This window comes from Opisthorchis viverrini, assembly GCF_000715545.1.
Source record: "Opisthorchis viverrini unplaced genomic scaffold opera_v5_1, whole genome shotgun sequence".
Taxonomy (NCBI): Eukaryota; Metazoa; Platyhelminthes; class Trematoda; order Opisthorchiida; family Opisthorchiidae; genus Opisthorchis; species Opisthorchis viverrini.
The window spans coordinates 816542-831458 of NW_008751657.1; the positions used below are offsets into that span (position 1 = coordinate 816542).

The 14917-nt window shown below is 40.2% G+C and overlaps 1 protein-coding gene across 1 annotated transcript in view; it reads right to left on the reverse strand.

The window, feature by feature from the left end:
- T265_12421 (hypothetical protein) overlaps positions 1-8032 on the reverse strand; it is a gene marked incomplete at both ends in the record, with an annotated part of 36149 nt that extends 28117 nt beyond the window's left edge. The window contains 4 exons of the mRNA XM_009163837.1: positions 3606-3813; positions 4329-4528; positions 6708-6809; positions 7847-8032. Coding sequence (XP_009162101.1) covers positions 3606-3813; positions 4329-4528; positions 6708-6809; positions 7847-8032 — 696 coding nt within the window. The remainder of the gene's footprint in view (positions 1-3605; positions 3814-4328; positions 4529-6707; positions 6810-7846) is intronic.
- Positions 8033-14917: the final 6885 nt, after the last annotated feature.

Consider the following 14917-nt stretch of genomic DNA (forward strand, 5'->3'; position numbering starts at 1 on the left):
ATTGTAAAAAAAAGAGTAAAGGTGGACGGGGAAGGGACTTAGTGCTAGTTTACCACAATCATTCCTAGGTGCCTACACCTCCAGACTTGGCAGCGAAGTATAAAAGCCATTGCCAGCAAGCTCTGCTGCGCTAACCATTGCCGTCTTCCTGGATGGGAACTCCAAGACAAGCAACGTCAATGGACAGAGGCACTGTCAGACATGTCCCAGTCGCGCCCTCAATGGCGCTCGTGCATCTTAACTATCGCCTTCAATGCATAGCTCCCTTCCCAATTCCCCAACCTTACAATCCACTGACAGTGCGGTATTTACGTACCAATCTATCAGCTCCCGCCTCCAATACGCAGCCGTCTACCCTACCTCCCCAAATAATCAGTGAACCAAACTGTATCAGCTACAACCACTGTACGACAAGTACGCGCTTCTTACAGCTCACCATGATGATAATTATGGGCAAGAGGTATAATAAGGCACAAAAATGCATTGGTGACGATAAGCTTCTGGCTGACCGGTGCTAAGCAGCTTCCGATTTTTGTATCATTGCTTCGTTGGCCAATCGTGTAAATAGAGATAGACGGAAACATGGGTTGGATTAAGTATGACATGAAGCGGTAACTCCAATAATGGTACAATTGGTTGATAAACCACATGTCAGTAACTCAGTTCCCTTTTCGATTTTGACCTCTGTGTGAACTTCTTGTACTACTGGGCTTTCGACCGATAGTATACGAATATATCAACCGCTTAAATCTGTGATGCTGCCAATTGATTTCTTACATTTTCCAAAATGGATGAAAACGCAGCCGATAAATTTTTTGGTTATTTTCTTGTAGGCAAAACGGAGATCCCTTTTATGTTGGGACTCATAACTTCGAAATCATCGCGCTTTGTTCTCCTATAATATTGGCCCAAATCCACCCATTTAGATGCACTGGAGTTTCGGCCAGTCGGTCTAATCAGACAAACAAAAGGAGCCGAATTTAAACAGAATTAGACTAATCGGAAACTGAATGCAATAGAACAAACAAAATTACGTATTTTCAACTAACAAAGCCAGTCAGCTCCAACATTTTCTAGAATAGATCCGTGTTCGATTTGAGGCTACGAATGTGAGTTGATTACTGTGATAACTGTTCCTTTTCGTTCCAGAAATCGATCAAGGCTTGGGTTTCGGTCAACTTTTATCTGAACCATGAAGTAAACTAGAAACCCAGCAGAGGTAATAAAATAATTTGGCTGGCACCTCACTAAACTGTGCGACACCGCATTTAAAATGGAACTTTACAAGCATATAGTAGTTCTCCCGATAGAACCGTACCAGAATATTGATAGCTCGGTTGGGTTCGCTAGTAATTGTTTGGGAAGCCGTTTATCTATCCGCCAAGCCCATGAATTAGTTTGCGAATATTTCGTCATGGAGACATAGTCCTCTGCAGCTGGGGGGTACTTCCTCATTATTTACTCGCGTTTGCGTGGTTATCAAAGAACATCTGATACATATTTAGCTTTGGTTTGCTAACTGGAACATGCCTTTCTCAGAATCCCTCTGATCTACTCCGATTTGTGTTGCGCTATGGTGTGTATTCCACGCATTTGGTCGATGCGATAAAATCCTTCGGCCAGAGGATTTTGTATTTTATTTCTCTTTTGAGTAGTTGATCACGGATTTTTGCTACATTGTATTTAACCTTTCCTAACTTAATTATTTTGCACGGCGACTTCTAATTCCAACAGTTTAACTCTCTTTCTATCGGCTTGTTCTTAGACTCCATTGCTTTGTGGAAGAATGTGTTTAACTGGTTGCTTACTTTAAACGGTAGTTCTTATACTGGGAGAGGTTATTCAGGTAACACGCTGTGTTAAGAGGTTCCTCATTATTTATTCAGTTCAGGTCTTCGACATCTTGGTTGCATATGCGTTCCAGCAAAACTGGTGGGGTCCGATTGCCCTTTGTGATGTGTCATGTCTGTTTTTGTGCAGCTTTTGACCTTGTGCTCTTGGATTTTATCTCTTAGTCTTAGAAATACCGGGTCAATTTTGATACTTTTTAATGATTGTTTCAATAGAGTGCCATGCCTTCAAAAATTAACGTTTAACCTTCCGTTTACGTTTGAGTTAGTATGCGGACTTTGCACAAGCCGAAATATTGTCCTGCCTGGTCTTCGTGCATGGAGATGAGTGACAACTGGCCGAGTCCTTTGTCAGTAGGGTCGCGTTCATGTAGCCTGGTAGAATACTATTTTGTCTCTGCACTACATAATCCTCGTCACAATCTCAGCACTGAATCCTGTGTACGACGCTGGTCCTTGTCATAGTATCCAAGGTTTTTTCGGTTTTGACAACGCTGTTCAAGTTATGTCTCCCAGCTACCAGGCTTCTCGCCCTAAAATTGTGGTGCCGTAGCAGTCTAGCAGTCTGTCACAAAATAACTTTTATGCAGAAAAAGGTGATACACTTTCCTTCACTCTGGAGTGCTGAGTTGATTGAGTAAGTATTTCGAAGGCTTTTGCAGATGAAATTTCCCGGATATCCATTTTTGGAGAATTTTGTGCCGGAGTTTCTCTTTCTTGATCTTGGCCTCCGATGTTTTTCGGAGCGTTTCTGTCCGCTAGGACAGCGCCCGGATGCAGTTTGCACGATTGCTGTTTTAGCTAGCANTATTATATTATATTATATTATATTATATTATATTATATTATATTATATTATATTATATTATATTATATTATATTATATTATATTATATTATATTATATTATATTATATTATATTATATTATATTATATTATATTATATTATATTATATTATATTATATTATATTATATTATATTATATTATATTATATTATATTATATTATATTATATTATATTATATTATATTATATTATATTATATTATATTATATTATATTATATTATATTATAGTTTGTGTCAGACATATATTGCAATAACTCAAAAGAATAAGGAGGAAGTAACCACCCAACCGCGTACTGAAGATGACACAGAATATGCCAGCTCATTGCCGAGCTCGGTGAGCAAATCGCCAGCCACGAAGTCAACTACCAGTTCACTTGATAAACTATCCATTCACAAAATTGAATATTCAGAGTTAATCCCCTGAACTCAGTGTTTGTGTTTCATTTCGAAACAGTATTTAACAAGTTTGACATTTGGTTTGAATGAATCTTTGGTTCATTTTCTTGTGACTTTTGTGTCCTTCAGACTTGACCATAGTGACCATTCAATGAGCAATTTGCTCATCGTGGAGTGTTTTGGTGGTTTGCAGGCTGACCTATCACATAGAAATGCTTCAAACTCAACGAAATTACTACCCTACTCAGTGACGTCGAGTAATATCCGTTGGACACAAAAGGAACTCGACCGTGGTCAGCATATTAGAACGTTCTGGTAGGTTCAGAAGAATACAAAAGGTTTAGGGTCAGTGGTCACACTACCCATTTGTTGCCGTGGTATTAAGCGCATTACGAATGATATCTGCGTATTAGATTAAAACCATATTACTTGGTGCGCGATATTCGCTTTAATAACCTTATCTGAGTTAAATACTTTTTTATGTTCCGATATGGGAGTGGCTGTTACTTACCTGTTCCAAATGTGTCAGTGCTTGTGGAATTTGATCAACGTCAGCCAGACATTGCGCTTGCATCCAGTGGATCTGACAAAGCAGCTGATAATGTAAACTAAAGAACGAGAAAGCAATGGAGGTTTCAATTGATACTCCTAAAAAATTCCAGTCTGAGGCCGTATGGCGATAGCGGTCAAGTAGATAATAGAGCAGTGCCAACCCTATTCTGTTTACTTATTACAACGGGGACTGGGAAGCAAAAGGTCTACCTTTTCAGGAGCGTAGAATCAAAAGTGCGTATGCTTGAAGGAGATGCAAACTGGGCTTGTTCTAGGCTGTTTTTTGGTTGGATTTATAGCCTTATTTGTTTGTTTGTTTATTTGTTTGTTTGTTTATTTAAAGACCAGTGAATACTCATCAGAAGCTCAATATTACTGTTTTAGTCTTGCCATCTGGTCAGTTTTGTACGTTAGTTGGACATCATATTGTACGAATGCTGAATAAACCACTTTATCTACGTAAAAATCGAACAAAGCTTCAATGGGCATATCGTTTATGAGTTTTTCCGAACCATTATGCGGCGCGGTCAGCCTGACCGTTATTGAAGATATCAGCCCGAACAGGATGAGTTGGCAGCAAGATTCCTCATTAATCCTAAGTATACTCTAAACCGTAATGAACAAGCAACGTTCTTCCGTAAAATAAACAACGTATCTCACTGAATTGAAACAGTAATCTCACCTTCCAGTTTGATCTAATGCCTTCAGAATCAGATTCAGACTGTCCCGCAGCTGTTTTTCTTGTCTGGTGGGACGTTGAAATAGTGGCATGCATATTTCCCACAGAATAACGCAACCTGTATATACATTTGGTCCATCCAAACCATTTTCCAGACCATTCTTGAGGAGCTGATGGCCACTGACGAGATACTGTTTATGTACCTATAGCGCGGAAAATGTGATAATATCAGACTGGATTCACCAAAGTAATATGACATCTTCTTCTCACTTTTGAATTAGGCTTTTTTTTGCAAAACGAGACGTGTGAAAGAATGTTTGGACCTTCGTTTTTCGCTATTCCAGATTCTAAATTTCGGTATTCAGTGATGAAAGTGAACTCCATATCGAAACGGGGCCTCATATATTTGTGGAATATAAAACAAATGGCCCAAACAGACGTACTGAAATCAAACGCACATTTTGCAATTTATTTAATGCTCTTGCAAGGACTTCCCTCTACGAATCAAAGGTCCAACGCAAGTACTGTCACCAGCAGAAGGAATTTAATCAAGAAAGTAATCCCTTTCCTGAATTTTTGCACTAAATTTCCCAGGTCCTCTCAAATAAGCAACCTCACAGCTTCTTGTTACTTTCGAGAAAAGTGGATGTTTGGGTTACGCTGTTTCATGGTCGTTTCTCTTCCCAGGCTCTACATTTGGATTGCAAAACTTTTGTGTCCAAAAAGTGGTGGCGTGAGTAAGCATCTCCCTGTCTGTCTTTGTGGTCCTTTTGCGGTTGCGTCAGGTCACACAGAACTCACACCTTCGCATCAAAAAGACCACAAAGTCTACCTTTTTTTTCAAGTTCATGACGGTGTCACACGAGTAGGGTAGTTCAGCAAGCAAATCGTTTGCTGTTGAAAAGGTGATAATAATAAGCAAGCCTAACTAAGTGTGGTTTTGGCAGATCCTGGAGGGCGAAACTGGAAAGCGTGGGTGGGTGATTCGAAAGCGATTCGTCATTCACTTACAGTGAACTGCATCTAGTTGACATTTTGTTTCGTTAAGCAAGATGTTAGTCTAGATGTCATACTTACGTCATCTAGCTAGAGAGAATCGGACTACTACTCGAGACAGTAGCAACATATATCACTTTACCACAAAAAATCAATAAGTATTAGCTTTTGAGTGCTAATGAAATTTTCGTCTGTTGTTGCTGCACTCGTTTGACCAAGAGAAGCTTATTGCTGTTATGTCTCTGATAGCCAAAACTGATGTGAAAGAATGACTCATTCACGGACCTTGTACGCCAGTGGCAATCCTCGATTAGACTTTTAGTGCCACTTTGCATCGCACCAGTATTTTGTACAGATCCTCAATTTTGAAAGTCCGTGAAAATTTCTGTGTGCTGTTTTGGTGAAATTCCGAAGGTTTCCGATAGAAATCCTACAATAAGTCGAAGTTTAGTCACGATATCTTGAGTAGTGTGGGAAACTCGGAGTTCCAGTTCAGAGTTAGGAAATCCTGTCACATTTGGTCACATTTGGATTTCCACTGAAATCTTTTTAAGAGTTCTGTCAATTCATATCGATGATACGACTGAGGTAGCTTATCGAGTATTCCGGGACATTCCAAAATGACAATAAGCTGCAATCTGCAAGAGCAATCATTTTGCCTGCCCACCACCTTCAAATTCTGAACAAAACCAGAACGCCACCGAACCTTGTTGAAAATTCTGGCTTTTGGCTTTTGGTTGCCAAGGGAAAGACTGAAGCATGCCGAGGATTATAAAAAAATTAGCTTGTGATTTTTCATAGTAGTGAACTTTTTTGCGCAACTGTCACTTTGGTGTTCACAAGCCGTATCGGTCAAGCGAACTTGTCCACGGAACTAACAATTGTCTGTTGTGTACGGCACTTCTAAAAGATAGATACTAGTTAGATACTAGTTAGTTCCTGGAACTTATTTTTTGTGGGTTTGCAGAATTTGTCTTGTGTGGTGAAACGGTTATTCCCCTAAGCAGCTCCTTCAGAAAACAATGATGCGTAGGAATTTACATCTCATGGGATGTTGTAGCTTCACCTTTTACAATTTTCCCGCTCAGGTATTGCACACAAAATACAAGGCTGACAACAACGTGCCTGGAAGGCTAAAAAATTTGAGAACCACCATACTTATCCACAGGCTCCGGAGTTTTGTAAACTAAATGGCATTCATTATTTATGTGCCTGAATCGTGGTCCCCTGTAAGCATCCTTGTAGGTTGTCTTCCGTGATGCCTATTGTGGGGATACCTACTGTATACCTATTGGATACCTATTGTGGTGTAGGATCCAGACGGATTTCATTATTAGGATTGTTGAAAAAAGCAGCAACCCCTGGTTCGTTTACATTTGGGCTTACCTCAAGCAAACTGTCACGACTGTGCTCCAAACAGCAAGTGTCTCGTAGGAGTCCGAGACGAAGCGTCAAGAGATCGAATGCGAATTTAGCTGTCGTTTTCTCCTGAAGGTTGATAAAGCGACGAATTTTAATCAGTGGTTTGTTGAACCTAGACAGAGATATTATTCAAATTTTGTTCAACAAGATTAATAAAAAAGATGACCGTTCTACCCCAGCAATTCAGAAATAGTGGATGGAGATTTGCACTAATTATTCATCGTTGAGGTTTAGGTATATCTCCTTTATGCGCAGCCATATTGGACGTCATTTTCTGCACAAATTAATGTCCTGTCTTGTTACCTAGTGGCATATCCAAACCAAGCAGAAATTTGCCATGTTCATCTGGGTTTACTTGGTTTGTTTGTGGATGCGGGCGTCCAAGTCTCAAGGCAATAAACAATTCTTCTTTGGCCATATTTTCTGATAAACCCCACGCCGGTAATGTCGGCCGCGTTGCGCCATTTGACCAACAATATAATAACAGTGATATATTTCACCAGCTAGGAGTTTTCTGTCCCACTCACTCTGAAATTATCACACTTAGTAAGGTGTTTGTCCAAAACGTTTATCTATCTGGAGAGCTTCGTCTCCTGTAAAATGGTGTGCAAAAAACTACATTCTTTGTTAATTTTGATAGTCTTTTCCAAGTGAGAGTACGCAGTACCTACAGTCACTGAACTAAGTGAGATAGAAAACCATAGTGCTACAGCATTCACAACTCCCCTTTGAAAGAATGGTCTAACCATTTGGGGACGTTTGGTCAGGCGCATATCTTTCAAGTGACAACCAGGCCAAATTCAGAAGGGGATCAACATCCGGAGCTTCCTCCACAAAATCAACTTTCGCATACTATGACTCACGTTAAGCAATTAAGGAATGTGTTCATTTATCAAGCATTGTCCCAGCGAGTCAGTGCCCGAAACCTGTCTGCTAAGCCAATGAACCAGCCTTGAAACGATAGTAAATGTTGCAGCTCATAGATGACATTTGGCCTTGTTAGGTATTTTGGTGCATGAATTCGGCCCACTACAATATCACTCCCTTTGCTAACATCTTGCTGTCCAAAAAATCAAAAGCACAATTGTATTGAAGAAACTCACGGAAATCTCCTGTGTTGTGAGTATCTGCTTACACTTCGCCAAACAGTATTCGCATACGCTAGTTGATTGCCAGTTCAGAGCCAAGTGTCCTACATCGATGAGCAACGAAAACCTGGAAGAAACCGAGCAACAATGACCAGGTTGGCGACAATTTTGGGGATAAAGTTCAGTTGTGTAAAACAGCAACACCTTTATTCACATGTTCCACGTCTGCTCAATGCATAAAAACGGTGCTTCAAAGGAACGACGGATGACTCAGGAAGTTTAACACATTCTAACCGTTTTCCTGCAGAAAAAGCTGACGCAGTCTTTTTTCGTAGACCTGCGAACTACTGGCGCTTACATAGTAGCTTGTAAGATTAGTTGATTTGGTTCATGTTTAAATCCTCCAGTGCTCCATTCAATTGAACTTCCAGCTATGTCCCTTTGATTCTCACCGCTCTAGTTTTATTAGTGGCGAAATTTTGCCAAGCCTTTAAACCTCAATAGAACTGACCCTTTTTGCGATCCACTGTGAGTGAACGACATTGACTAATTATTGTCCTGGAAGGCTCGACTTTAACATTAATGAAGACGAGGTTTTATATTCGCATCTTAGTTGCAGCGTATCACCAGTACCTGTTCCCACAAAAACGCGATGCATCCAGTAGTTTTGATCTCACAAAATTTATCGAAATCCCGCAAGACTCTTATCTGGTACAACATTTCAACTCAGATGCCACAAGGAAATCCCGACTGGTCTTTTATAGCAAATTTCGCGGGAAAGTTTACATTATTGAGAAGAAGAAGAGGTCGGAAGCAACAGTAGCGTCTTCTGGCCGGTGACTCTTAATAGTACTTTTCAAACCAAATCACGAAGAAGAACCGCAATCGTTTCCAAGTATAGCTGGGACCGTGAAGTTTTACAGAACTCACCTGACGTCCGTCCTCATAGGCTGGAAGCTACACAGTTCCATATCAATTTCTACGTGACCTTCTTTTTTGGATGAATCAAGATGCTGTTCTGTTTCTTCACATGAGTTTCCCTCTGAGGAATGTTCGGCAGGATTTAGTGCAGCAGCGAGGTTCATCAACTCTTCTGTTTTCTTCTCAACCGGTCTGTTTCTGGGATGTGAAAAACGCTTGTTAGTAGTAAATGGTAGTGAAGATTGGTCATCAGTTTTGACATCAAAAATTTTTCATCTTCCTGGTTATGAGCTTCGTTAGGACAGATACTAGCCGGTTGAGTAGCAATTTGTCTGTATGGTTGTTTCAGAAAAGTGAGCGCAGCGTTTTGATATGTGTTGAGGTTGTAAGCTAAGAATCTGGATGTTAAACTTCTTATTCGCTAAAAAATAATCTCGTGTGGAAATGTTTCTTTTCAAGTGTTTGCAGATTCAAAATTTAGAAAACTTTATATTCTGTGTGAACCAGGCCGTCGAAGTTGAAAAGCGATGGTCAGTCGTTTTGAAATTCACTACCTCCTTGGCTCACTTTCTTTGGTTCTGCTTGAAAAGAGCTAAGTTTGTTTGAAACGGGAATGAGCCAGCAAAATTACTAACACTCTGCTTAGGTGGTGCACAAAGAACTGAATCATGCTCTAATATTTTGGGTTCACACTCACCCAGAAAGCCGGGGGCGATTAAACTAAACCTGAAGAATGTTTTAAAAGGTCTTACTCAGTTTAGTAGACTTTAAACTTGGGAATCCCCGAGGCTGAATACCATACAGGGTATTCAGCTGTGATGTGAACTTTGGCAAATGTTAGTCAGACATTCTGAAAGAGCCAAAATCAAACGCTCTTGTGTTTACTCAGGGTAATTTTGATGTTCATTCTTTTTGTTGTTGGATTCTTTCCCGCTGTAGAGCAAATCTATACATCCTGAATATTCAAGGATTATGAACCAGCTACTTCATTTTAGACTTTATATAGAATCCTCAATAGGGTAGTCGACATGAAGTGCTTCAAAGTGTTGACTCCTCGATTATGGGTGACTACGGTGACATCCGGCCCAAAAATAATGCTGACAAAAGGTTTCCGAAAGGCAGGACTGGCTGTGGTCGTGGAGCTTGTGCTCACCATTAGAATTTGGTACACATTACATTTCCAGTTTCATTCAGATTGGAGCCCATCCCATATGCGCAGTCAGTAAAGGCTGAGTTGAATCGGCTTTTGTTATTGTTTTTAGTCGCATGAGAGCTTATAGAGTTTGAAGATCTTTACAACTCTTCTTTGCAAACTCGGTACGAATCGATAAAAACAGGATTCCAGAGAAATGCATATTGTGAGCAAGTTTTGCAAGACAGTGCCAATCAGGTGTACAATATGAGTTTAGTATGTATGTTGTCGGTAAAGGAGTATAGACACGGTCGCATTCATCATATGCCTACAGGGGCTACATTTGAATAACCCTGATGCTTTTCCATTATGTCTGGATTGAACTCTTATAATGGCCTTACAGGAATCTTAGATCTTCCGATGAAACTTCATGGACGAGTCGGTAGACACTTGAGATGTTTTGAATGGCAAGGGCCGATTCTGTCTGCATGCCAAGCGAAAGGCATTCTTTGAGCAGTTTAACGTCTGGAGTTATCTCTGAATCTGTACTGTAGGACTGAAAAACTCTTGCCAGTTTATTTTCAATTTTTTTTCGAGACATATTGTGAAAAAAAATGGTGTAAAGGGTGGCAGAATTCAACCTACCAACTCCATGGTGGCAATTTTTGTGTCTAAAGAAACCAAAGAAACATGGACGCAAATACATGAATGCAGCATTTCAATTGAGTGAAAGATATACAGACGATAACCACAACAAAAGCACAAAATATGTAGAATCTTACCAAATTTAAAATAAATAATTCCATGTAGTTTCCCGACAGTGCATAGCACTTTCATCATCATCATCTCATCATCATCATCATCATCATCATCATCGACAGCATGACATCAGTGTTCAACACCGAATAGCACTTTAGCTTACAGAAAGAGTTAACGACTGTACGACAACTCATTCGCACATAACAACTAATGTTTGTTCCCTGAGTATCTGATGAATAGGACCTTGTTTTGTGCAACGAATTATTCTGTCAACTCCTTAAAGGAGCGGTTCTACCAAATCCGACGGAATACATTTATCCAAAGCGGAAAATCTGTTAGGAAGTATGTGAGAACAAACTAGCGACAAATATAGGTCTTGACTCATCTCTTGATGGAAGTTTTATTCAATTTTCCAACTAATTGTGGGCACTTATCACAGAAAATAGTGACTTGCGCTTGTTAACCTCAAGGAAACGCTTTGATCGCTGATTGAGTAGCTATTCGATCGATAGTTAAATAAAAATGAGGTCCCCAGTTAATAATGTGATTGTCCGTGCTTGTCTTGGAAGAGGCCATGAAGTTAAAAGTTTTCAAAAGTTGCTTTTACTAATTATTATATGAATGTCGATAGGTCCACTAGAAAACTTACGATTTCCTCAGCACTGCAAGTTTCATTCTGCACCATACTTCGGATTGTTGCAATTCCAAATTCTGTTGCCTTCCATTTTTCCGGTTTTCTTCAGTTACTTCTAGATTGGCATTGTCACCTGACATAGCTTCTGCACGATCCACTCCCAGATCCCGAGATTCGCAAGTATTAAGCAGAAAAGCGACTAATGGGTTAGAAATCTCCATCCTGGCTTCAAATCCCCGGAGCAAAAGTGGAATCATTTCTTCCAGACTTGAAACAGTTTGGCACTTATGCAACGCCGTGTCAAATATCCCAGCGGCCTTCCCTTTTTGACCACTCTTCCGATAGATCTCAAAAAGGAGGCTGTATTTCAAATGAAACGTTAAATAATGTTCATGGGGAAGAACTCGGTTTTTCTGCCCTGGCACATTAATTGAAAATGGTGGACACATTTCGGTTGTACTTAAAAATAATTGACTCATGTTCAAAAGCATATCTACGGTACTTTTCCACATCTGAAGCGCCTGGTGCGGCATGGGCGAAAATTGTCTGACGACCGCTTTCTGTATCAGTGAAAGTCCGGCTGAATTTTGACGAAAGCTGATTTCATAAGGCACCCGTATGAGAGAAGAATATATTGACCATATATCCTTAAGGCCGTATATGTAAAAAGGGCACTCTCAACTCAAGTGGGGTAACTTTTTTGGAAACGTTTGATTCCGATCTTCGTCGTCTAGGTGGTCAGTTAGTAGCATGCACTGACACTGGTGAACTTGATTTTGAATTTCTGAATTTCTCTGCCGTCCACAACATACGCCACTGAAAACAACATTGGATATCCCTGCAGAAATCCGTCGTGCTTAGACCAACAAGATTTGAAACATTTTCAATCTGAGAATAACCAAACTAAAGTAAGCAAATGGGGCCTTGTCGGTAGATTACTGGTGAAGTCCGAAATAATAGCAAAATGAAAACACCCACTTATTATGGCTTGTTGCTGAGTCTGTACAGTTTTCATGCAAGTCGCATCAAGCAGCTTAAAAAGAATATTTCATGTAGCCAAACTAATATGACTGCTGAACAATCGTCCAAATGTAGGTTCAATTAGTCATTGATCCATATAGGTTTGGAATTTAACCAGCTTTTATAAGCGATTTGGCCCGACTCTAAAAAGCTCGATGATAAATTCCTGCCGTTCCTGGTGAACCGATCATGAGAGTAGAGCGACTCTATATTTGACGTGCCTTTGGCAGCAACAGGCTAGTAAACTGAAGATCAGATATCCACAGAAAGAAATTACTCGATTATTTCGCTCCGGTCAAGAGATTGGGTTCTTGGATTACTTGCAATAAAAATAAGGCATGACTGATGATTGTGCGAATAAGGTCCGTTTACTTGCCATGCCTTTGTTCATTTCGTTCGTTTCTAGTTGGACCTGACGTATCTTAATAATCGGTAGCAATGTCAGCTATAGGCTAGCCTGAGTTTCAAAATCACTGTTCCACTGGTGTTTCGCCGTCTATCTTCAGTGCTTAGAATTAGAAAAAACTCTGTGCACTTATTTCTGAAAATCAAAATGCCGGTTTCATTAGAACGGTTTAGCTACTTCCTAACGATCAGCCTTTTTGTCTTACTAATCACTGATTTTCACGGATGTTTTGCTCATTAACAAGAAAGGGATCGCGATCCAATCAAACATATTGTACGGATCCGACAATGTCGCTCACACCGTATTTCAAGGGGATATTGGTGATGATCAGACAAATCAATATTTCCTTGTGCACATCCTTCACGACAGACCGAACAATTTGCTCCTGCAACGGTTTATTTTAACGCATATTTTCTTCGGTAACACTTTGTCTTCTCAGTAATTCCCTTTTACTCTTACCCAAAAATTTTTAGCCAGTCATCTGCCTGATCTAATAGAACACATTACACAGTACATGTATAATGTATAATAAAATGCAGACTCCCGAAAAAAAACATGCAAAATATTTGAGTATTTTTACCGTTTTTCTCTGTCAAATTTTTTTTAAAGTTACACTAACTCCTTAGCCTGGGGTTTAATGTCTAGGCACTAAGATTTGACCACACCTGTCGCTGTATGTGGCGAACAAAATACCTAGTCCCGGAAACCTTGCGCCTACGGATGGACATAAAGCTGAGAACCAACGGGTTTCAGCTCTTCCAGAAAGTTCCTCTAAATGAAGAGGGCATGATAACCGGATGGGCGATGACAAAAATAATAAAATTGGGTAAAAGGTTCATGTTCATAAATCCACTCATTATGTTCCGCCACCTATTGCTCGAAAACCCAAGTGATAAGTTTGTCTGTTATCTCGACTGAAACAAGCCGAGTTTCCATTCATTAGCCGAGTTTTCTTTATTAGTAAACAAACGGCCAATCACATTTCGGTTACGTGGCGTCTTACTAAGTGATAAATGCACATAGTAGTGTGTGATGGTGACAAAGTAGTAAGTATGCCGCATGTTGTACAGGAATTCAGTGGCGCTTTTGTTATCTGCTTCTATCTAGCTTGCATGAACGAGTACCTGAAGGTGTAAACATCTCGTAATGATCGTTCTAGGCTAGCACCAAGCCCCCTTCACAACCAATTTTATGCTTCACCTGACAATAGGAATTTCACATGAACCATGTTTGTACAACAGCGAGGTATCAGTGTTGACCACTGATATAATGCTCCCGTGATGTTGGTAATGATGATGATGACGCTGTGATACTGCACGCTTGTTGAAATCAGTAGGAATGCTGGTGACTCAATAAAGGTGTAATGGTGGGTACTACTGACGGAAGCATGAGAGTAGTATGTTCCCTCGTAAATCCGCTCCGCGTCTCTTGGAAAGTGAGATCTATTACGGACTCTGTGGAGTCGCTTTGTTTGCATTTGATTAGCGGCCAATTAATGTCGAGGAAAGTTCAGGAAGACGCGCTCAAGGAGAAGATAGATTTTCAGTTTTGTATGCTAGATGCATATGAGAGTTTTGCTCCCCTGTCCAATAGTTTGTAACGGTTTTTCTCTAATAAACAACTCCGCAGCGACGGCCTCCCTTTCAAAGGTGTAATGTGGGTACTACTGACGGAAGCATGAGAGTAGTATGTTCCCTCGTAAATCCGCTCCGCGTCTCTTGGAAAGTGAGATCTATTACGGACTCTGTGGAGTCGCTTTGTTTGCATTTGATTAGCGGCCAATTAATGTCGAGGAAAGTTCAGGAAGACGCGCTCAAGGAGAAGATAGATTTTCAGTTTTGTATGCTAGATGCATATGAGAGTTTTGCTCCCCTGTCCAATAGTTTGTAACGGTTTTTCTCTAATAAACAACTCCGCAGCGACGGCCTCCCTTTCAAAGCTACCAGTACCAGTTATGCGGGGAATCAGCATTACCCCCTAAATGAGGACAGCATTACTGGATTTTTTCATAGATGATCCTTTGGCATCGATCTACAAGCCAATCGACTTGTGATGTTTGAATAATGGTCATTTTTGGGTCCAATTAACCCTAGTTTACATGCAACGCAACTTTAAAAAACACTTAGGTAGAGATAACGCCATGTCAAACGCTGTGCTGAACAATTCATTTGGTTTTCTGAGCCCGGAAATAAAAATTGCCTTTCGTTTTGATCC